The following is a 22,220-nucleotide window of genomic DNA, read 5'->3' as shown; positions in this document are numbered from 1 at the left end:
TTAATTTTCATGGTGGTAGATCACCAACACTTTTGGCCAGAAAAAGTAGATCATGACCTGTTTGAAGTTGGACATGCCTGGACTAGTTCATAGACTAGAAAGGCGACAAGTATTTAATTCATTTATCTTATTTCTATCCCGCTTTTTCCCCCAGAGAGGAGCCATCACCTATATGTTCTCAGCAGCTAGTGTTCGGAGGTAGATTGTTCTGTATCTGGAGATCATCATCTGGAAGTTGTAGAATCATCACAACTAAAATTCGCTAAGCAATCCTGCATGGTAAATTAAGCAGCTTGACTTGCTACAAAACCTGCCTCTGAGCAACTGGGAGCCAACAACATCCCAAAACAGGCAAAATTACACCAAAGGAGCAAGTCCTTTCTGTAAGCAGAAATCAGAACACAAAAAAACCCCAAAGGATTCCCCCCCCCCAGGAGACAGTCTTCATTTTTAATCCAGGCACCTTAATATTCTGTTACTAATGGAATTACAAACTTATAACACCAGTTCATTTAACTAAGGAGTGTTTTGTGTTATGTAAAATTACTAAAATATGAAAGGAATCCTAAAGGGTGTTCATCATTTTAGTATAAAACACAATGCTAAACTCTTTTTTGACCTACTCCAATGGCACCCCAGCCATCACATTTCATTGCTAATAGATCAATCTCAAATGCACAAAATCAAAACATGTTCACATAAAGTTGAATATAGAGTGTTCCAAGTGCAATGTGTGTATTACATGAAACACTAAGATAGAGAATTATATATTAAGAAGAGAAATTGACACATGAAATCAAATTAGGTTTTTTTTCATTTCAGGAGAGATTTGAATAGTTTATTTTGCCCAGTCAGAGCCCTTCAGCATAATGACACATTCATGTACACATATGAACATTATTTTCTCAAACATTAATGTATAATACATTTTTTTTCTTTTAAAATACCAGCTGCACAGGTATTTTTTATTTACAAAAATATCCCATACTTAATTTTAATGTTATGACATAAGTTAGAATCAAGTACATTAAGTAAAATAACTACGCAATCTAACATTTCCATTTGTAACTGTATGGTTTGCAGTTCATACGAAACTATATTTGTAGACAGATGAAATTGCAATCCTAAGATGCATTTCCCAGTTTCATCTTCAGAACACATAGTGGGGCGCCGCAAGACTGAAATTAACAAGCAAAAATGAGAAATAAAATAGAAACATGTACAAAGACTAGGATACATATAAGCTAGAAGTTCTATATTAAGCATGTTTACCCAGTGAGTAATGTTAGCAACACTTACTGATGTTCTCATTTTTGTCCAGTGTTGCTTGAACAACAAAACAGTAGATAACCAGAAAACTGTGTTTGCTCAATCTAACCAATATGAAGTCGTGAATCAGCTAAGCGTAAAATCACTGTATTTGCACTTTTTAAAAAGGGAAACTAACACTCAACTGTTTCCCCACTTTGCATTACCCAATATCAAATAGTAACCTCAATGGATTATTGAATACTTCATCCAAAAATTAAACTTAGTAAAAATGTCGCTGTCAAATGGAAACATACTACAATTGCCTAAAATTTCAAAATATCAATTTCTAAGTGCTTTTCAATAACAAATACTGATTTATTAGTTGTTGATTTATTAGTTGATTTTTGATATTCAAACCCATGCCTCAAATTATTTCAAAAAATGTAAAAAATTATACTCATCGGTGGATTTGAAACAAACATGATTTCTATAGGACATGAATTTAATAATATTCCATGCACTTTTCTTGGTGTGATTCTCAATGCATGTTTAATTTCAGATAATTCACATGTACTGGACATTTAACTTTGTTTATCCCACTCCCCACCATAAATTCATTCAACATGATCTTTTTTTTCCTTTTTCTTTTGGCAGCAACATCACTAACATTCACAGAGAAATAAAATTCACAAGACCATACAGATATTTAATCGGGCTGTGGGAGTAAGTGCAGCTGAGAATTTGTACAGTAAACAAAAGGCAAATAATGAGCACTTTTAAATAATTGCAAACACACTACAAATACACTGCAAGTGCAGTCAGTCGCATCCCATATGCATCAGAGCACTAACAAATAGGATGATTAATTAGCCAGAGATATTTGACTTTAAAAAACATTCTGAAGACAAAGAGCAGTTAATGGGTATAAAATATATGCAGAAACCAGAGCTCCAAAATACAAAAGGAACGCTTTAATTGACAAAAATACATGAAACCCACTTGTTTTTGGAAATTTTCAAAGACTAAAGAAAATACCTGAAAATCTAGAATTATATATATACTCATTGAAAAATAAGAGTTATGATAAATATCCATCAAGAAGCTGCAGCTATTCCAAAAGATTTTACACTTCATATAGTATTTGTGTAAACACTTTACTTTCCCCTTGGAGCAGTTAGTTTCGATTTTAATTAAATGAGGAAGTTGTTTTAGGGGCTATCACTTTACTGTAAAGAATTTCTAATCAATTAAGATTGAATAATTTGTTGCTGTTATCTCTATATGAGATTTTATGTAAGTTAAGTTTGATGTTTATCTACACAAATTAATTTACATTCCTTGACAAACACATGTTTTATTTAAAATGTAGCACTATACATACTTTAATTTCATAAAACTATGTTCTTATAGCATTATGTATAAATAGATTATTACTATGGCTGCAGTCCAGCCATGGCTACCTGTGCTTAACTCATTAATTTCCATAGAACCAAGGCATACTTCATTGTAGACTAAATTTCAGTTGTGTAATCAGTAAACAAATCTGAAAGTGTTTCAGTAATTCAAAAATAAAAATGCAGACAAGTTGTCTTTAGTGCTTATACTATATCGCCCTACCCAGTTCCTAGCACTGGGGCTCCAAATTGCACATGGAACTCCCCTCCCCCACACACTACTGGCTGATCCATTTCAATGGAGGAAGCGGATCCATCTGTACATTTCTTACTCTCACAGATTTTCTCCCTTAGTAGAAATGGAATAGAGAAGCCCCTTTCCAGAAGGGATCTGTCCATGCATTACACAATGCACAGCTATTTGTTTAGACAGACAGTTTGCTGAAAGGAATGTTTTAAAACTGTACTTACATAAATACAGATGCATGTACATATTGCATGAATTTAAAATGCAAAAAATAAGTAAAAGGAAGTAAGTCTCAAGCTGGCATTACTTAAAGTGCAGGGAAAAGAAATTCAAGTTTATAGTTTGATTAGATCAGTGCTATAGGAAGCAAAAAGGAAAAGGTCACTGCATCAAAATTGCCTTTGGCTATAGCTTTCTAATGTTGTATTTTCACATGAGGGATCAAGCAAAAATGTGTAAGAAAACAATACAAGGACAAGGATAGGCGTTAGCTTAATTTTATACTCAATGTACTAATGAATTTGTCTGGAGAGGATGGTGTCACACTTTCAGACTTGCTTGAAATACACAGATTTACATGAACATTCAGAAGTTACAATTTGGCAGTTTTCTAAACTAAAGAAACATTTCTTCAGTTTATTATAAATTAAATATGGTAACATTACATGAAAGACAAGTAGCAGCAGATTGTTTGCATTTTATCAATATAAAAAGAATACAATAGTTTTCCTAAACTGTATATTCTCTGGAGCAATGGCAGCAAATTGCACCTATGCCAGCCCTGTTCCAGTATTGGCAGCTTGATAACCACACAAAACACAATGGAAGAATGAAGGGGCCTTGCTGGAGAAGAGCCTGTTCTCTCCCTTTCTGTAATTCCCAATTGCAGCTGCTTCCCCTAGTTCTATATACAGGTATCTGATCTGGTCATTTCACATTCAAGGACAAATTGTATTCTGCCCATGCCTCATGCAAGCACATGGACTCCATCCTTTAAGATACTGAAATCTCTTTTAATAATAGCTCAAAAAGTGATCTAGGCAGAGGAATAGGTCATGCAATGTTAAACACATCAGTATAGCTCCATTTTTTAATAATCACCTCCCAGTGGAGAAGCCAGATCAGTTGTGGGGGTTAATCTTTTTTATCCCCACTACAATACTAATCTGAATCACCCCTGAGTGCTATTTACCCAAAGCCAAAAGCTGTCATTGCTACCAAATGGTAGATAGAAGGTAGGGGGAGGGGATATAATCTGGTTGGCACCACACTGGGGAGCATGTATTTTTAAAAACCCTTGATTAATCCCAATTGGGACTACCTCTCCGGCATCTGGCATTTAAAAATTAAATACATAAACCTACAGTGATGAAATGGTCATCTCAGACTTTGCCCAAGAATAAGAAATGCATTATAGTTATCAGTCACAACAGTCGACAACAGTAGAGAGGTGTTTTGTTAGTGTTTTCTCCTCCTGCAAAACACACTCCCTGTTTCACCATTATTTTGGACAAGCACTCAGTGTGGGACAAACACTGCTCATGACACTCCTCCCAGGAGCTACACATCCCTCTTCAGCTGTTCCTTCTCCAGTACCATTTTTAGCCAGTTTACAGCCCTGATTAAGTACAGCTTTGGTGCTTTTTAAAAAAAGACTGATCTTCAACCCAGAAACAGATTAGTTTATCCATATAGCTAGACAGCAAACCAAACTTATAGGTAAGGTCCTCGTACAGAGTAATTTGTTCGCTTTCAGAAGTATCCTCAACTAGCCAAATTTTCTTGACTTTGTGATTGCATTACTGTTCCTAGAAGGAAGAAAGTGGATTTTTAAGAATGCACCAGAGAAATAGTTGAATTCTGCAAAGAGTAGCAAACTGGTGCGAAAACATGGGTGTGTGTGTGCACTTCTTTGAATCTATTCATACTTGCCCATTTTGAAATCCCATTTTGCATCAAAAATTCAAACCCTGAGAAAATTCAAGCACAACGTTAAGAGAAAGTTGCAAACACAGTTTGACTAGAAACAATCACAGACCTCAAAATTGAACTTGTATACCATGGCCAATGATAGCTCTACAGTACTTCCTCCAAGTCCCCAAAAGCTATAAACTTTATTCCCTACTTGCATTGAACAAAAGTTAACAAACGTCGACTATCAGGATAGCTGTAATTTTCTGCCCATATTACACCAGGGACAAATTCTCTACAAGTAGTTTGCATAACTATACCTTGCTTTTGTGGGGTCGGCAGGCATTGTTGAAAAATAGATACAACTGGACAAAGACCAATTTCTGCAAATGTTTTGTAGGCAAATTTTATTCATGGGCATAACCATGTGAGAACATGCGCATACAGAGGAAATTATAGCAGGTGTCTGCTAACACATCCTTTGTGTTAGCATGTGCTTCCTCATTCTTCATCATTTGTTGACAACTGTCAAATGCTTGTTTTTCAGAAAGCTAAGCTAACTTGTTTCAGAGCTTTCATCTCAAAATGATGTGACATCACAAGGAACCACCATTTCCAGAATTTCTTAAAGGAATACTGTTGCACACATCTTGATTCACCATTGATTTCCTTGTTCTGGCCATTTTTATAGGGGGCAGAATAACTATTCTATTTAATTTTTAGTACTGTATGTAGAATAATTTATTTTCATTTTTAAACAATAATATTTTAGTGTATTGGATGTTATGTTTTTGCCTGTAAATACAAAAATTAATATGTATTGGGCATAATTCCAACCATTGCGAAGTACTTTCAAATCAGTAATATGTCAGTGACAGTGCTAAGCATGTGCTTAATTCTTTCCAATTTAAAAATCAATGAAACATGAAAGTGCTTAACTTTGACTAAACGGTTCATTTATATATAAATTACAACTTAACAATGGGAAAATTAAATTGGTAATGCACAGAAAACAGTTGTGGCAAATGCATTTGTGTCACCACAACAAACACATACTACTGATAGCATTCTAATGTCCGCATCAGTTACCCTTTGATTTCTGGGTTTCATTCAATATAATGGTATATAGCTAAATAAAAATAAAATAAATTTAACACAAAACATTTTCAGGCAGCAAATTGTTAAAAAGATATGTAGCTCCTACACATGTTGCTTTGGAACCAACTCAAAATTTTGTTGCAGAAGTTTACCTGCTGCCCCCAAAATGAAAGGTTGAGGTTTCTTATGGCTGCAGAAATATTTGAACTGCTTCCTAAATGGGTTGATGGAATTTCATGGTATTTCATGGCTGCACTGCAGTGAGGTGATGAGCACATGAACACATAATCCAGGTGTCCAAGTGTTCTCACATTCTGACATTCAATCATTCCTGTAGATTGTGGCATTCCAACCCCCTGGAAGTGATCTTTGATTGGAACTAGACTCTTTCAAGTATTAGCTGCATTAAATTTGGCTGGGGGGGGTTCACCTTCTCAAACCTATTTACTTAGAAGCAAATCTCATTAAATTTAATCATATACACACCATGGTCAGTCAGTAACTTGGCATGCGCCATCCACATGAGTGTCATCCAAATTTGTTGTAAGCAAAAAACAGGAAGAATAATTTTGCACACCTCTGCTGAACTCACATCAAGGAATTTTGTTTTGGCTCTAAATGCAGTCATATGTCAGACAATTCATTCAACATGTGAAGAATCAGAAAAGAAAGCCTGAAGTTCCAACTGACCGTGTACTGGCACTTGCTTATAAATAAAGCCTAAACTAGTTAAGGCTATTTGTGAATGATCACAAATTAGTCATTATTTCCAGCTTCAGAAACAGTTATGCTTTTTCCTAAATATTTTTTAAATAAATCAATTTACTCATTACATTATGGCTTTGCTGCAGCCTTCAGTAGCTAAAAATATACTGTTTCAATTTGGCACATCTTAAATCCCTCTTACACAAATCTAAATAGCAATCTGCTAATTGCTCAAGTGGTAAAATACTGAGATTAAATTTTTGTTTTTAGTGCTGCTAAATCCACTCTGACCAACTTCATTCTGTAACTCATACAGTTAAGGACACTTACAAGGAAGAAAATTCCATTAAAATCAACGGGACTTACTCCAAGTAAATGTGCTCAGAATGTTGGTGGACACCTCTTTGCTAGCAGATCTGACTTGGCTTTATAGCCTTCACTTGTTAGTAGTTTTTTGAACTGGAGTAGACAAACTTCTAGAAGCACTTTAGCCCAATACGATTAATAAGAAATGCTTGCCATTATCCATCAGGAGTTCAACACTGTTTGCACTCAAGAATATTTCATACCTGGTAGCAAAGTTCAGATTGGGCATGTAAGCTACCTACATGTCAGATAGATCTTCATTAAGTGGCTGCACAAAATACATTCTGTTCAACACACAAAAGATGTACAGCATGAATGAAAATCATAACCAATTCAGTGTTTTATAAATGAATCCAATTGTATTTGCAGAAAAATAAAAAAATAGTTTGTTGAAAGATGACAAATATTTCTCATTGTAATAGACATTTTTACTTTTCACACAACACAGCCATAACACAAATGAAAAGTCCAGCATGATGTGCAGTTCAATCACTTTTTTTCTTTACACAATGCAAAAGTAACTTTTCTTGCTTTGCACTTGACATAGTAGGATGATGCAAATACAAGAATGCTAGATCAGGGGTCCAAGAAGAGACTATGTGCATGTTAACTATGTATAGATTCAGGATGGAGTTCACATACTTCCAGTTTGTCAGATCAGAGAGGTGGTAGCAGAATAAGTTGTTTTCAGTAACAGCTATTATGACGTGCTCTAAGGAGGGTAGGTGTAGATCAGCTACGAATAGTCCAAGAAGGTGAACAACTTTATTCTAGCTCTTGGACCCCTGATTTATTGCAGCCTCCCACAGGAGGGTGAAACACTGGTAGCAACAACAATAGCACAAAAACTTTTGGCATATGAAATATTAAACACAGGATAGATCCTGCATTGCCCCTGCTCATCGGATACCAAATTTTTCTTCCTGTCCATGTGTCCTCTTTGTTACCTCAATTCTGTTCCCAAGCTCCCAGTCTGCTCACAAGTAAGACACACAAGCAAACACACAGTATGACTGTGTGCGTGCCAGTTTTCAATATAGTGATCCTCAGTTAAAGCTGTATGACTGAGGTAAAACAGTGTGTAATTTGTGCTCGGAAACAACAGTATCCATTGGCTGACACACTTCCAGTTCTGCTGGTCCTGCAGAAGTTAATGAAAAGGAGATTTCTCTTCAAGGTAAAGTTATATGGATGAATTTGAAAATGCGTTGTCAGAACTGGTACCATTTCTTATCTTTGCATTTCAACATCATCTAAAACAAAAAACAGACCAACAAAACAGTCATATATTGGATAATGTACACTATGTAGCTTATTTCACAAGAGGAGATGGAACAGTTCTAAAAACAGAATAAAGAACGTACAAAATAAAGAAACAGAGCCAGTATAAAGAGGAAGATTTAAATAATTAAGATTAAATAATTAACAAAAGCAAATGATTACAAGGTGTGCATTATAATAAGCTTTCTTGCTATATGTCCATGATAATATAATTCTGAAAATGTAGATCCAATGTATTTTAGACAGACACACTTGGGGAATTAATTTTATTTTTGCTCTTTTCACCCCAACCTGCATATTTCACTGGTTTAGCAATCTGTTGGGGTTTTGTGTGCTCTTAAGTAGCATCCAGCTCCCTCTGCTGGCTTTCACTAGTTATGGAATCCAATATAGCCAAGTTATTTCTGTGTGTCCAAGTCCTTGTGAGTTCAAGTATGTTCCATCACGCTACTTGTACATTTTTCTACCCCCTTTCCCTACTTTATTAAAATCCCCAAAGGAAAAGGAATTAAATCAACTAGTCAATAAAATCAACTGACTCTTTGCTTGCCTATTCTATATTCACAAGTAATTCAGTAGGCTATCATGTTTGATCACTTGCAGGTGTGAGTGACTTAAATGAGAATTACCTGGGTTCTGTGCTGTCCTGAGAGGGGTGGTTTTTCCCAGATGGGCCATTTTTGCCCAGCCCACAAGCGTACACATTTGGTCCCTGTTGCATATATACAACGTTGCGCAGAAATGGTTTAATAGGTGGAAAACAGCTTCAAACCATCTCAAACTGATTTGGCAGTTTCTTCTATTTCTTTCCCATTTGAGCAGGAAAAACATCGGAATTTTCTAACAAATCTGGGGCAAGAACTCAGCAGCTTGCCCAGCTATAATTACACCCCAGGGAAGCCACTCCTATATCTCTGGAAGCAAGTGCAAACCTGAGTGAAGGGGACATAGTCCAATTTTCACCTTGTAAATAACCATTCCAAAACTATATAATGACTTACCTCATGCGCATGCTTTGAGAAAGAATCAGCACTAGCTAACATAGCTGCTGTTCGTTCTTCCAGTTCTCCCAACTTCTGTCCTCTTTCGTCTAGTGCTAGCCTTGCCCTTGCTAATTCACATACTACTCCAGATGCAGCTCCTTTGACACCTTCAATACCACCAGGTCCTGGAATATGCTGGGCAAGGCTTCTTGATGCCTTTCCAGCAGCTGATTCTCCAACTAGACATTTAAAAAACAACAAATAATATATTCTTAACTTTCTTAAAGGCCCTTTAACTTTCTTAAAGGCCCTTTCAGATGGAAACTTTTACTAGTAGGTTCAATTAAATGCCAGGAGATCTGATGCACATTATGTTAACAAGACCAAATGGTAGGAAATCTAAGAAAATAGGGCCATAAAAACCTTGAGCATAGCCAATTTTTTGCTAAGTGCTGTTATTTTTCCTCTTCATGCTTCTGTACTGAGTTATTTCTTGCTCGGTTCTTTTAAACCCTGTTAAAAATTTCCAAATGCATAACATTTGATCACTTCCTCAAGGTTTGTAAAAACAGGCAGGGGTCTCAATACTGAGTTTCGAGGGACTGTGTGCAGAATGTACAAAGACAAGATAAACTATTTAATAAGCTGCATGTTGTGGTTGTTAAATCTATTTGGACAAAAAGAGTGGCAAGTGCACTTCTTAAGTTCATATACTGTGAAATGACAAAGTTAAAGCTATTGTTGGCCCAAGAATTGTAGCTACGTACAAGTATAACCAAATTATCCATGCATTTTTCACCCACGGTTTTATCTGAAATCAATGAGACAGGCACTTTACATTAAAGGAAATAATCAGTGGGTTGTACAGGTGGGACCTCAGTATCCACTGGTTTGGTATTCACTGATTTAACTCATCACTGATACTGAGGTCCACCTGTAAATGCCTTGTAACAAGGAAAAAAGCTCCAAAATTCAATTTCCTACCTTTGCACAGTTAAATAATTATAATTTTATTCCATTAGATTCAATTATTTACCCCATCTAGTGGCTGAATACGGTACAGTATCTTTACCAATGCATTCTGGGGCGACAATAGAGGAGCAAGAAACCTGGAAGTGGGAATGGAACCCCAGTGGATAATAAGGCATGACTTTGCAAGGAGTTAAAGGAAGGTTTGTGTAAGAAAATTGTCTCTCCCACAGCAGCTCACTGCACCCTGCTAAAGCTTAGGATTGGCAAACCTCCATAAAGGGGTTGAGCAGCAGAAGAAATAAAATCCAGGCAAGACAACCTCCATGAGAGGAGCTCCAACTTCTAAACTGGTTCAATTAGTACAAAAGAGGAATCCAAGTTCCCTGAACCATCCAGGGTGGTTGCTTTCTGCAGTCTCAGTTTGGGGCACTGGAAAGTGTTGAAACTTGGACTGCCAACAAAGGCCAGTGGTTGCCTTTTACAGCTTGAACTTAAGAGCGCATGTATTCCAAATGGCAGCTTCTTGGCTTCAAAGTTCTTATGATCCCTTGTTGACAAGGGCTTTGCTGAGCTGGAAAATCTTTCTCCTGGGTGTGCAAAGCCTTTGACAACCAGGAAATATGGCCGTTTGGCAACTGTATAACTCCTGTCAAAAGGTTTTTGATCTCTCCTAACTGAACAAAGCCCTCAGGCTTTTGACTACTGTATAAACCAGGGATAGTGTGTGCCCACCGAGCTATCAGCGTATACAGTGGGTGTTCCTTATCCGCAGGCTCGGCATCTGCCTCCCCTCACCTCAGAATGTGTCCAAGAAGCAACCTCCAATTTGTATCCACAACTTCCAGTCACATCAGGGTGGTGTACTGAGGTGTGAGGAGGCCCACAGCCCACTCCATTGACAGCTCTGCAGCTCAGAACACCCTTGGAAGCAAACCAAAAGTTGTGGACATGAACCAGAAGTTTTTTCTGGTCTCTTACTTGAGGCATTCTGAAGTGTGGGGAGACCAATGATGTGAGCTGTAGCCCAGTGCAACCTCAGGAGGGCCTAGCATGACCTCAAAGTAAGGTGCTGCAGCAGCGCGACCGTGCTCCCACTTGACCTTCATCCAGGACTCCAGCATGCATGGATTTTGGTATTTGTGGGAGGTCCTGAAACCAATCCCCTGCCGATACCGAGGGCCTACTATGTGTTCTCTAGGGCTTACTAAGCATCATAGACCTGTCCAGCCCCAGGCACCTCTGTAGGAGCCTCCAAAGCTGGGTGATTCACTGCTTCAGCAGCTGGGGAATGGGACTGACTTCACCTGCAAGAGGAAATAATTTTTTTACACCTATGAAAACTAGAAATTCTCCTCTGGCTTGCATTGGAAGCACCAGAGGTCAAGAATTTGGGTTTATAAATCTTGACTCTCGTTTCAGATGGGCTTTTATGGGTTTAGTTTCCAAGCCTGACTCAGGAGAACATTGTTAGGATTCCTAGTCAAAATACAATCCAGTGGGCTCAAACAGAACTCACTTTGCATAGGGTTGGATTTAGAAAAGTTCAATCTGCATTATTTCTGATTTAGAAAAAATTGCCTGATACCGAAGTGGTAACCACAAGCACATGGGTTCTATACTAATCCAGTAAAAAATATCTGTAATGAGATACAAATTATTCTAGAAGAAAACACAAATCTAAATTGCAGCTTTAACATCATTGGCTTTATTTTATTTTTGACCTGAACTATATTTGCCAAAGGGATTCTGCATGATTTTCCAGTTTCCACCTGTGAAAAGTTATTTAAAAAAAAAACAAACTTACAGAGTTCCTCTCTGTCAAGTGACTGTGCACCACCTCCAAATAGGCCTTTGAAGAACCCCCTGTTTGGTGCTTCTGGTGTTTCTACTGGTGTGAAGAGTTCGCCCAACATTTCCTTTAGAGAGGGAGGAAACCCATTGACAGAGTGATAGTTAGATCTCACAAGAAAGCACTTCTAGCACACTTTTACAACATTCTCACTTGAATTTAGATAGAATCTCATCATTCAAACTGCTCCAACAGTTCAAAATTGTTAGTTCGTAGTAAATGATTGAGCCTACCATTTAGCATGTATTTGACCTAGGCCCAAATCCTAAACCACTTTCCAGCACTGGCATAGCGGTGCCCATGGGAGATGTGCTGCATCCTGCAGTTGGGGGGCACTCACGAAGGCCTCCTCAAAGTAAGGGAATGTTTGTTCCCTTACCTCAGAGCTGCATTGCCCTTATGTTGGTGCTGGAAAGTGCGTTAGGTTTGCGCTCCTAATGTTCAAACATTTGGTCATAAGTGAAGAAACAAGAGTAGACTGGATTTCACAAGTTTTAACGTGTAAGCCACAGTACATTACTCCTTGTCTAAATGGATACTTACTCTTACCTAAGCTAAATACGAAAAAGAGCATCAAATCTTTCATGTTCTCTCACTAGTGAGTGAGCAGCTTTGGGCAGAAAGGGAAAGGTTTTCTAAACGTTAACAAATCCTAAATATGATTTTGCTCAGGTTTATCCTAATCCTGTTGCTTTTCTCCCAGAGACAAAACAATCAGACTGCAAGTGGAATAAGGGACTTCTTTGCCTCAAATATTCTCTTGATGACCAAAAGTTTTAAGCAACTTAAAACTTTTACTGTAAAAGCCGCATTATCTATTTGGTTAAGCCGCAAACTCAGTTAGTTTGAACCTTTGCCTGCTGTCTTAGGAAGTGGAAATGCCAATTAAGAGTGTGCTGTTTACTGAGGCATTGGTTAAGCAATCACCCAGCCCCCTCCCTGGCAGTATTTCCCTTTGTAGGGCCACTTTGCTCTCCTTCCTTCTTTACAAGGATCCCTAGAAGAGAGATGATGTTTCACTTCTTTCCTCAGAAGACCCTTTTGAGGAAGGAAGTTCAACAGGTCTCCTTTAGAGGACCCTCATAAAGGAAGTGACAAAAGTGACACCACAGAGGGAGTCCAGTCAGGAAGGGAAGGCTCATATGTCTTGTGAAAGCTGTGCTGTGCAGCATATTTGCTTAACAGGCAACTCCTGTTCCCTGGAAGAAGAAAGAACACTCACTGCTCACCACTCAGGCACAGCATGCATATTTGGAAGGTTGGTGGCACTTTTCCAATCCTCCTATTGACATAGAAGATGACCTGCTTCCCCCCCACTACCAAGTGAATATAAGGCAAGTGAAGGAAATTCTGCCTCTCTTTAACCCAAACTTCTGCCAGCCAAGCTTATGCGACTTGAAGAGAGTATCCTTCAAAGCGTGGTTTTTGAAAGAAAAAAGATGCAGAAATACTTTACCTGGAGATTTTCACACGTTTCTTGACTATAGGTGATTCTCTGGATTTCTGTAGGTGAGACAAGGTACAATGCCTGCCCATTGTTGGTGAAGCAAAATGTTCTTGCTATCCGCATGTTGGTAAGTGGCAGGTAATATACATCCAACAGCGGCCTTAAACTTGGCAAACTTGAGAACAGAAATAAAAGATAATTAAAATGAAGCAAAACATTTTATCATGCTCTTTCTAAAACTTGCTAGTGTAGTCAACGTTCTTTCTCTTATGTTTTAAAACTGATACATGTGGGCCTAGGAGAATTTTTAGTTCCTTGCCCTAAAGTTCAGCCTGCCTGAATGTGTGATATATACAGCACACCTTTGCTATGCAAAAAAATTTCCAGTAAACATAAGAATACATTTGGTGGCATGCTGTCCATTGTAACTAAGAATGGAGCCACGACTGAACTGAATTTGATTGGAATTTGCTTCTATAATTTGAGACTGGGAACAAGTTTGTTTAACTTGCTAGTAAAAATTGATAACATTTATTTGTCCAGACTAATGTTCTATCCTCTTAAGAATTTAAATAAAGAAGCCAACCTAAATTTTTCAGTATTAAATGTATACCTACAAGCCACTAGCTAGAACCAAAAGAGCTACTACAGGGGTTTGTCGCTTAACAACCTTCCACCTAACAACGGACCGCATATATGACAGTGGTCAAAGCACAACAAAGAGGCTCTTAATGAGGCAATCAGGTTTTCCATAGCCTGCAGCAGAGTGTCTGTTTACACAAAACAGAGGCTCTTAATGTAATGAGGCATTCGGTCTGCAGTAGCCTGTGCAGCCAGCAAATGTCTAGCAGAGAGTGTTTATAGAAGCAAGGCACTAGATCAGGCTGAATGTTCACTCAATGACCTAACTGCATAACAACAGAGATAACAGAACGTATCTCTGTTAAGTGACGCATACCTGTATAGGTTCCCCCCCTTTGAACTATGCTTCCTCCCAACTATTCTATAATCACTCAGGCTGCAATCCTAACCACACTTTCCTGAGAGTAAGCCCTGTTGAACAAAATAGAACTTACTTCTGAGTAGACCTGGTTAGGATTGTGCCCTCAAACTAATAAAAAATGCTGCTTTATTTGGCCCCAAACTAACTGGTCTTTTCTATGGGGCTAAAAGTATCGGGATATATAGATCCCTAAAAATATAAGTCAAACTAAACTGACCTTAACAGAATCCCATTCTGATCCCAGATCCCAGAATCCCAAGTCTTCAATTTCAAAAGCAGTTTGCCATGTAACAGAAGGGCTGTTATTTGAACACCACAAGCCTAAAACTCAAATTAGACGTGCAGAACTAGTTGTTTGGTTCTTTTTATAACAGTCACCATAGAACACCCATTTTGATCCTGCCAAGACTGGAAGTGTCAACCTCACATTACATTGCATTAGCAGATACTCCTAAAAGACTCGTCAAAATAGTATACCCTTCAAAAATTAGACAATATTAAGATTACTTAAAGAAGTAGATGACAATACTGTCAAATTTATGGCACCTGAAACCTGTGGAAGTATGAAATGTTAGTGCACTTTTTCCAGATGTAACACATGGATAGTATTCTTAAGCAGGTGGTTTTAGGGTCTATCGGCTTGCGCTGAATGGGGTTGCACTCCCCCTGAAGGAGCAGGTCCGCAGCTTGGGGGTCCACCTGGACTCGCAGCTGCTCCTGGATTCCCAGGTGGTGGCTGTGGCTGGGGGGGCCTTCGCTCAGCTTCGGCTGGTGCGCCAGCTGCGGCCGTACTTAGATCGTGCAGACCTGGCCACAGTGATCCATGCCTCTGTGACATCGAGATTAGATTACTGTAACACGCTCTATGTGGGGCTGCCCTTGAAGACGGTTCTGAAACTGCAACTAGTGCAGAATGCAGCGGCCTGTGTGGTTACTGGAGGTAGGCGGTTCGACTCTGTCAGTCCGCTTCTCAGCGGCTGCATTGGCTGCCCATTCATTTCCGGGCCCAATTCAAGGTGCTGGTATTTAAAGCCCTATACCGCTCTGGACCAGGGTATCTTAGAGATCGCCTGCTCCCGTACAATCCGGCTCGTACTCTTAGGTCATCAGAGAAGGCCTTTTTACAAGTGCCGCCGCCTAGGGAGGTACGTGGGGCGGCTGCAAGAAATAGGGCCTTCTCAGTAGTGGCACCAACGCTATGGAACTCCCTTCCCCCTGACTTAAGAATGGCTCCCTCTCTTGAGACCTTTCGGCGAGGCCTGAAGACCCTTCTGTTTAAACAGGCCTTCTGAATTCTCGGCCTTTTAACATCTTTTAACATCTTTTAATATTTTTTACAGGCCTGATTCTGTTATGACTTGCTGCTGCTCTATGCTCTTTTTACCTATTTTTTACTCTGACTGCTGTTTTTTATGATGTGTTAATATGTTTTTATTTGTTTTTAAATTATGTTTTTAATATGTTGTAAGCCGCCTTGAGTCCCTTTGGGGAGAAAGGCGAGATAAAAATAAAGTTATTATTATTATTATTATTATTAATCCTATTAACCCTCAGTGTTGGCACTGAGCTTCAGTGATGCATGGAGGGCTGGCCGGCACTCCTGCAGTGCCAACTGGCAATGAGTATTTTTGGGGCAGAGGGAAGTGGGGAATGAGTGGAATAGGGTGGGTGGGACAGGGATAGAAACCAGGGCAGGAGGGAGGTGGGACCAGTGGAGCTCTGTTATGCCATATACTATCCTGTATGTCGGGATGCAAAGCCCGACATGGAGGCTCTCAAGTCTGCACCAGCAAAATAGCCAGTACAGACTTGAGAAGCCCCATTGTGGGGCCTGGGGCTTTCCTGGGGGGAATGGGACAAAAGTCTCTTTCCCCCAAGGAGACTTCCAGCAGGACTATTGGCTGCAGTGGTAGCCATTTTGGTGCCACTACACCCAGCAGAGCTGCCAGGAATAGGATTAGTCATTTTTCATGGTCATGATGTGGTATAAAATGAGGTGGTGATCACCACGGAATAACTTTAAACCAGTTCAAGTTTTCATAGGTTATAAAAGTCAACCAATTTTTTCTCCTCAAGAAATTACTAGGCTGTGTTGACTCTTGCAAGCACATCAGAGGTGGATCACTGTTTGATGGCGAATACAGTGAAAAGTTCTGTTTAAGGTGAACTGGCAACTGTGCAGTAGAGTACATGCTTGCATGAAGAAGGTCCCAGGTTCAGTCCCCAACATCTTGAGATACAGCAGAGAAAAATCCCCATTTGAAACCCTGGAGAAGAGTTGCTGCCGCTGCCAGTTGGCACTACAATACTGAGTTAGATGGACCAATGGTCTGATTTAGTACAAGACAGCTAGCTACAGATTTTATTTGACTAAAAATAAAGACTTTATCAAGTTAAAACTCTTGACACACTTTTAGAATTCTACAAAGAAGCCTATGACCTCTTTTAGCCACATATTGTCTAATATTTATGCCAAAGCAGGTTGGTTTTTAAAAAAAAACACACACAAAGCCACAGCTTACTTCAGACATCACGCTGAACCACGGCTAAGAAAGTATATGATTTAGGGCACAATCCTAACCAGGTCTACTCAGAGGTAAGTCCTATTTTGTTCAATCGGGCTTACCCTCAGAAAAGTGTGGTTAGGATTGCAGCCTTAGTGTAGTATTTCACTTGATAAGAAACTAGAGTTTGAAGTGGGTTTCCAAACAGGGTTTGGCATAATTTCTATTGATATCAACAACTCTAAGCCCTGGTTTGCCTGTAATCTAGGAAGCTGAAAATATTGTCTTGATTTGATTAGTGCAAACCATGAAGTGATGCTAGAAGGTCAAAACTCTTACTGGCACTATTGGATGCAGCGGTAGCCATTTTGGCACCACTGCACCTGGCAGAGTTGCCAAGCAGAGAATTGGGCTTGTTAAACTGGACTGTAACAAGGATAGTATTTTAAGTAGTTATGTTAGTCAAGTCAAATTGCAGATACTGAATAAAGACTGAAGCAGAAATGGGCCTTGTTACCAAGTCTTTCAAAAACTCTGCTAGATCATATAACCAGGTAAACTGCATGCAGGTTCACATACTATCCAGCATTTCATGTGTAAATGGTGAAGCAACCCTTGGGACCAAATGCCCTCCATACTGCACATACAACCTTCTAGATTGGGGTGCCCAAACCCTGGCCTGGGGGCCATTTGCAGCCCTTGGGGATCCCCAATCCGGCCCACAGGGAGCCCCCAGTCTCCAATGAGCCTCTGGCCCTTCGGAGACATGCTGGAGCCCACCCTGACCCAATGCAACTATTCTTAGGGTGAAAGCCAACTGTCTGATCTCTCGTGCGCTGCTTGCTGTTTCACATCTATGAAGCAGCAGCAAAGGAAAGGCCACTTTTGCTTTGCACAAGGTCTTTTATCTATCACAAGACCTTCCTTCATTCATAAAATATCCAACTCTAATATATTCATTTATGTAAATTTATTCAAATTTAAATGTAAATTATTTTTTTCCTGGCACAGTTATTATTTTCCTGGCACAGAAATTATTTTCACTCCTGACACAGTGTCAGAGAGATGTGGCTCTCCTGCCAAAAAGTTTGGACACCCCTGTTCTAGATGAACTGAAGGCAACTCTAACACTCCTATGTAGATTAGGGTGCAATCCCAACCCCTTATATGTCAGTGCTCTCCAGCACTGACATAAGGGCAATGCAGCTCTGAGGTAAGGGAATAAACATTCCCTTACTTTAAGGAGGCCTCCAGGAGTGACAACCAACTGCAGGATGAACCACATGGCCCACTGGCACTGTTATGCCAGTGCTGGAAAGCATTGACATAAGGGGTTAGGATTGCACCCTTAAATACATAAATAAATGTAGATTAAAGTGATAAAATCAGCAGCTTAAAAAAATTGAAGTAGGAAAAGCTGAAAACTATAAATTCTCAATTATATTCTGATATAAACATCTTCATGAATGTATTCAAAAAGCTGTCAGTCAAAGAACAAATCCAAAAACACAGGCTACAATGGTTTGGCCCCCTATGCAGAATGAACAGCAGTCAGCTGCCACACAAGCTCCTCTGGTGAGAGTGACCTCCCTAACTGGAGGGTTCAATGGGCAGCGCCAAAGAAAAAATGGTTCAAACACATTGAGGAAAATTTAAGGAACCAGTGATTGACCATCAACGAGGCTAGAAATATTGCCAACAATCACCAAGAGTGGAAGCATGTCAGGAATGACATATGAATCCCAGCAGTACCTACAGCAGCGTATTGGTTGAGAGGATAACCTCCTCCCCAAGCACCAGCTAATGATTGAAGAAGAAGAAGAGATATATTCTTGTTTATGAACATTTTCCAAGAATGTGTGTACATTTTATCATGTATTATAACTCTTTTTCACCCCCAATTAGCATTTGAAGTCTTACCTAAAAGTCATAATATGTCCGTTGGCACAGAAACACGCAAGGCAGATACTGTTACTCAGTGCCACTACATCTCCACGAAGGACAAATGAAGTCTCTGTTATATTTTGCTTATAAGTACAGTTCTGTGAGGGCAGTGAAATAACTTTTGCTTGTTTTTCAGAACATATCACTGCATATTGGTTTTCACTGATTTCCTGAGAGGAGGAGGGAGACACTGAGACGGGCCGCCGTTTTTTCAACTTATCCTTTTCATCTTTGTCTTCAGGAACATTGGGTTCTCTCCAGGGTTCATATGCTGGTGGAACTAATGACCCTGTAGTGTCCAAAAAAGCCATTCTCAGGATTGCCCCTTTCAGCCGTAGAATGGTTCCTAAAACACAGATGTTAAAACACATTTCTAAATCTCTAGATACCAAACATTTTTAATCAAAGCATATTTTAGCATATACTTTAATGCAGTTTCCAAAGCACTCTTAAATTATATATTCCAATAACACTATCGCATGTAGCATATGCTACTGCTACTCTCTCAGCACCACTGAGTTGGCAGGACAGGAATATCCTCAACCTCCTCTTGTAATCTTCTTAGCAGAGTTCAGAGGTAATGGTGGTGAGAGTTTCTCATCTCAGCAGCACTAAGTGGCAGAAGATCACTGCTTTTTACCTTCATCAATGTCTGGGAAGGAAAAGGCAGGAGTCTCACTGGATATGTTTTCCAGAGTGGCACTTCAGGCAGGCAACCAAGGAGGAGAGATAATATCATCTCTAATGTAGTTGCAAAGTTCACCCAACTATTGTTTCCCCAATATACTAGCATCTAACCCCTTTAGCCCTTGTTACAAAATGCAACATTAAATACTACCACTAGCAGAAATCCTTAGTACTAGGAACTAAATATTATTTATTACATGTTAAAACCTGCAAAATATCAGAGAATGTTCAGAGAACACTGGCTCCTTGCTGTTAGCTTGGGAAACAACTTCAGGTGTCAATATCAATAGAAAACCAAAGGCTAAGAGTTATACAAATCTCAATTACAGGTACAAAGATTGAAATTAAGGCAAAAAATACTGTAGAAAACAATAAGTTGTATAAAATATTTCTTCCATAAGGGATCTGAAGAAACAGATGTTGGAATTGGGATGTTCAAAAACATTGTGCCAACTGGTGTCAACACTGAGACTGCAGGACAATTCTATTCCAATCTGACAATTTTTTTGCACAATGTGTAAAGGAAAAAAAAATTGCCATCGTTTTTGGAGAGTTTTGTTTTATAGTTGTATGTTTTTATATGGCACAACCTTCTGGTCCCGCTGGTTTACAGTGGGGCAGGAAGAGGACCGGAAATTTTTCCTCTCTTCTTCCAAAAATAGGACTTTTGTGCATACCTCAGGATCCCTTTCATCTACAAGAGCCCCCTCTAGCCTTATCTTTTCTCTACCATTTTAGTCTACCTGCACACGAGACTCCCCTTTTAGGAAAATGATAAGATTATTATGGTTGTGTGTAGAAATGTAAACCATCCTGGGTGTTCCTGGGGGGGGGGGGAGGGAGCAGGGCAAACATTTCTTCTAAATAAATACTTAAGCAAGCTTGCTCTCTGGTTAGGAAAGACTTCTGCCTGAGATCTTAGAGGGGTGCTACCAGCAGCAAAATGCTAAGACTGACAACTCATATTTTTAAAAAATCATTTTGGAGGCGAAACTTATGCTAAAAGCAGAAGGTTAGAGAGTTTATATTGCCCAATTATTATGCTTCTTGCAGAAGATCATACTTCCTGATTTGTGCAGATGAGCATCATAACGGACACTGCTCCAGGTGTCACTGCCACCTGAGAGGGAGGCAACTGGAGAAAGTCTTTCGGTTGCGGCAACCCATTGGGGAAGTTGCTGCTCAGGGAAACTCATCAGGCATCCATACAGATATCCTCTTGGTGGACAGAGACCTTGCTATTTTCTCAGTTCTTTTAAGATTTTATTTTTAGCTGCTGTTTCTAACTGCTGTTTTAATATTATGATTATTTCGTGCTTTTAAACAGTAAAATGCCTTAAGAAATTTGTTTGAAAATGTGGTTCATAAATACCAGAAATAAATAAAAACAATATTTTCTAATACAACACATTAATTACACATAATACCTCACAGAGATAAAACCCACCACCTTTCCAGAATATTGCATATGAAATACATACCACTGGGGGATACAATTACTGGCTGAAGTAGTCTTTGTTCTCCTCCTGGGGGTAAATTCAATGCAATGACTAAAACCGTGCCCAAAGTAGTTCCAACCCACAAGCATGGTGAGGGGGCTGTATCAGCTTTTCGAGTGAAAGTCTCACAGAAGTGAAGAGCCGAAATTGCTTCTCTTGATTCCTTATCAATGCTGGTTACGCTAGAACTCCTGGATCTGCTGAAGGAGTTGTCTCTAACATCTGAAAGATTTTATTTTTGTTATAAGACATTTCAAAATCACATTACACTTGTCATGTCATACAATGTGTTACAAGCAGCTTCATTACATGGAATCTCTAAAAACTCAAATTAATATTGTTAGGTTCATGTTACATATTACATCTTTAGGTGTACAGTTTACTTAAACAAGTACAAATATGAGAAATATGCTTAGAAACCTAAGTATCAGAAGAAGGTACACTCATGAGAGAAGCAGGTTTGCCTACAGCAGCCTATCAAGTGAAGACACAATCACTGGCGTTGCTAGGGGGTGCGGTTCGCACCGGGTGACACGCCCAGAGGGGGTGATGCACTAACTTCGCAGCTTTAGGAGCTACCGCATCATGCCATACACCGTTGGTATGGCCAGCGGAGTGCATGTAATGGAAGATCAGAAGATCATCAGGTGGATGATGTGGTGTTGACAGTGATCCCATGTTTTGACAGCTGTTTGATAGCTCTGGGAAGGGTAGGGCTGGCTCCACAGCTGTAATAAATCAAGGCCAATGGAGACCTGGTTGGACACCTGAGCTGCATTTGACCTTGATGGGGCTTTGAATGAGCTAAGGAGGTAGCTCACAGCTGAGCTGCATTTGCACTTAATGGGACACAAAGGATAAAAGGCAGCTTCAGAAGGACCAAAGGAGCCAGGGGCGGGATGCTGACCCAGCCGGAAGCGGAGCGCTGACCCAGAGGGAAACCCGGACCCTGACCCAGAGGGAAACGCTACCTGATCCGGAGAGAACCAGACCAAGAGGGCTACCTGACCCAGACCTACAGGAGAAGGGGACTGCTAGGACTCTGCTGGAGGATACAGAAGACTGGGAAGACTGGACTG

The 22,220-nt window shown here is 39.5% G+C and overlaps 1 protein-coding gene across 3 annotated transcripts in view; it reads right to left on the bottom strand.

Moving 5' to 3' along the window:
- Positions 1-828: 828 nt before the first annotated feature.
- STXBP5 (syntaxin binding protein 5) overlaps positions 829-22,220 on the bottom strand; it is a 157,361-nt gene continuing 135,969 nt past the window's right edge. For all 3 annotated transcript variants that reach the window (XM_066615477.1, XM_066615487.1, XM_066615497.1), the window contains 6 exons: positions 21,124-21,363; positions 18,932-19,301; positions 13,514-13,679; positions 12,013-12,124; positions 9,255-9,475; positions 829-8,225 (listed from right to left, as the gene is read on the bottom strand). In XM_066615477.1, the coding sequence (XP_066471574.1) occupies positions 8,184-8,225; positions 9,255-9,475; positions 12,013-12,124; positions 13,514-13,679; positions 18,932-19,301; positions 21,124-21,363 (1,151 nt within the window). In that variant the 3' untranslated portion in view covers positions 829-8,183. The remainder of the gene's footprint in view (positions 8,226-9,254; positions 9,476-12,012; positions 12,125-13,513; positions 13,680-18,931; positions 19,302-21,123; positions 21,364-22,220) is intronic.

The sequence above is a fragment of the Tiliqua scincoides genome, chromosome 1, assembly GCF_035046505.1.
Source record: "Tiliqua scincoides isolate rTilSci1 chromosome 1, rTilSci1.hap2, whole genome shotgun sequence".
Classification (NCBI taxonomy): Eukaryota; Metazoa; Chordata; class Lepidosauria; order Squamata; family Scincidae; genus Tiliqua; species Tiliqua scincoides.
Note: the sequence above shows the minus strand (reverse complement) of the source record. Positions and strands in the feature narration are given on the sequence as shown.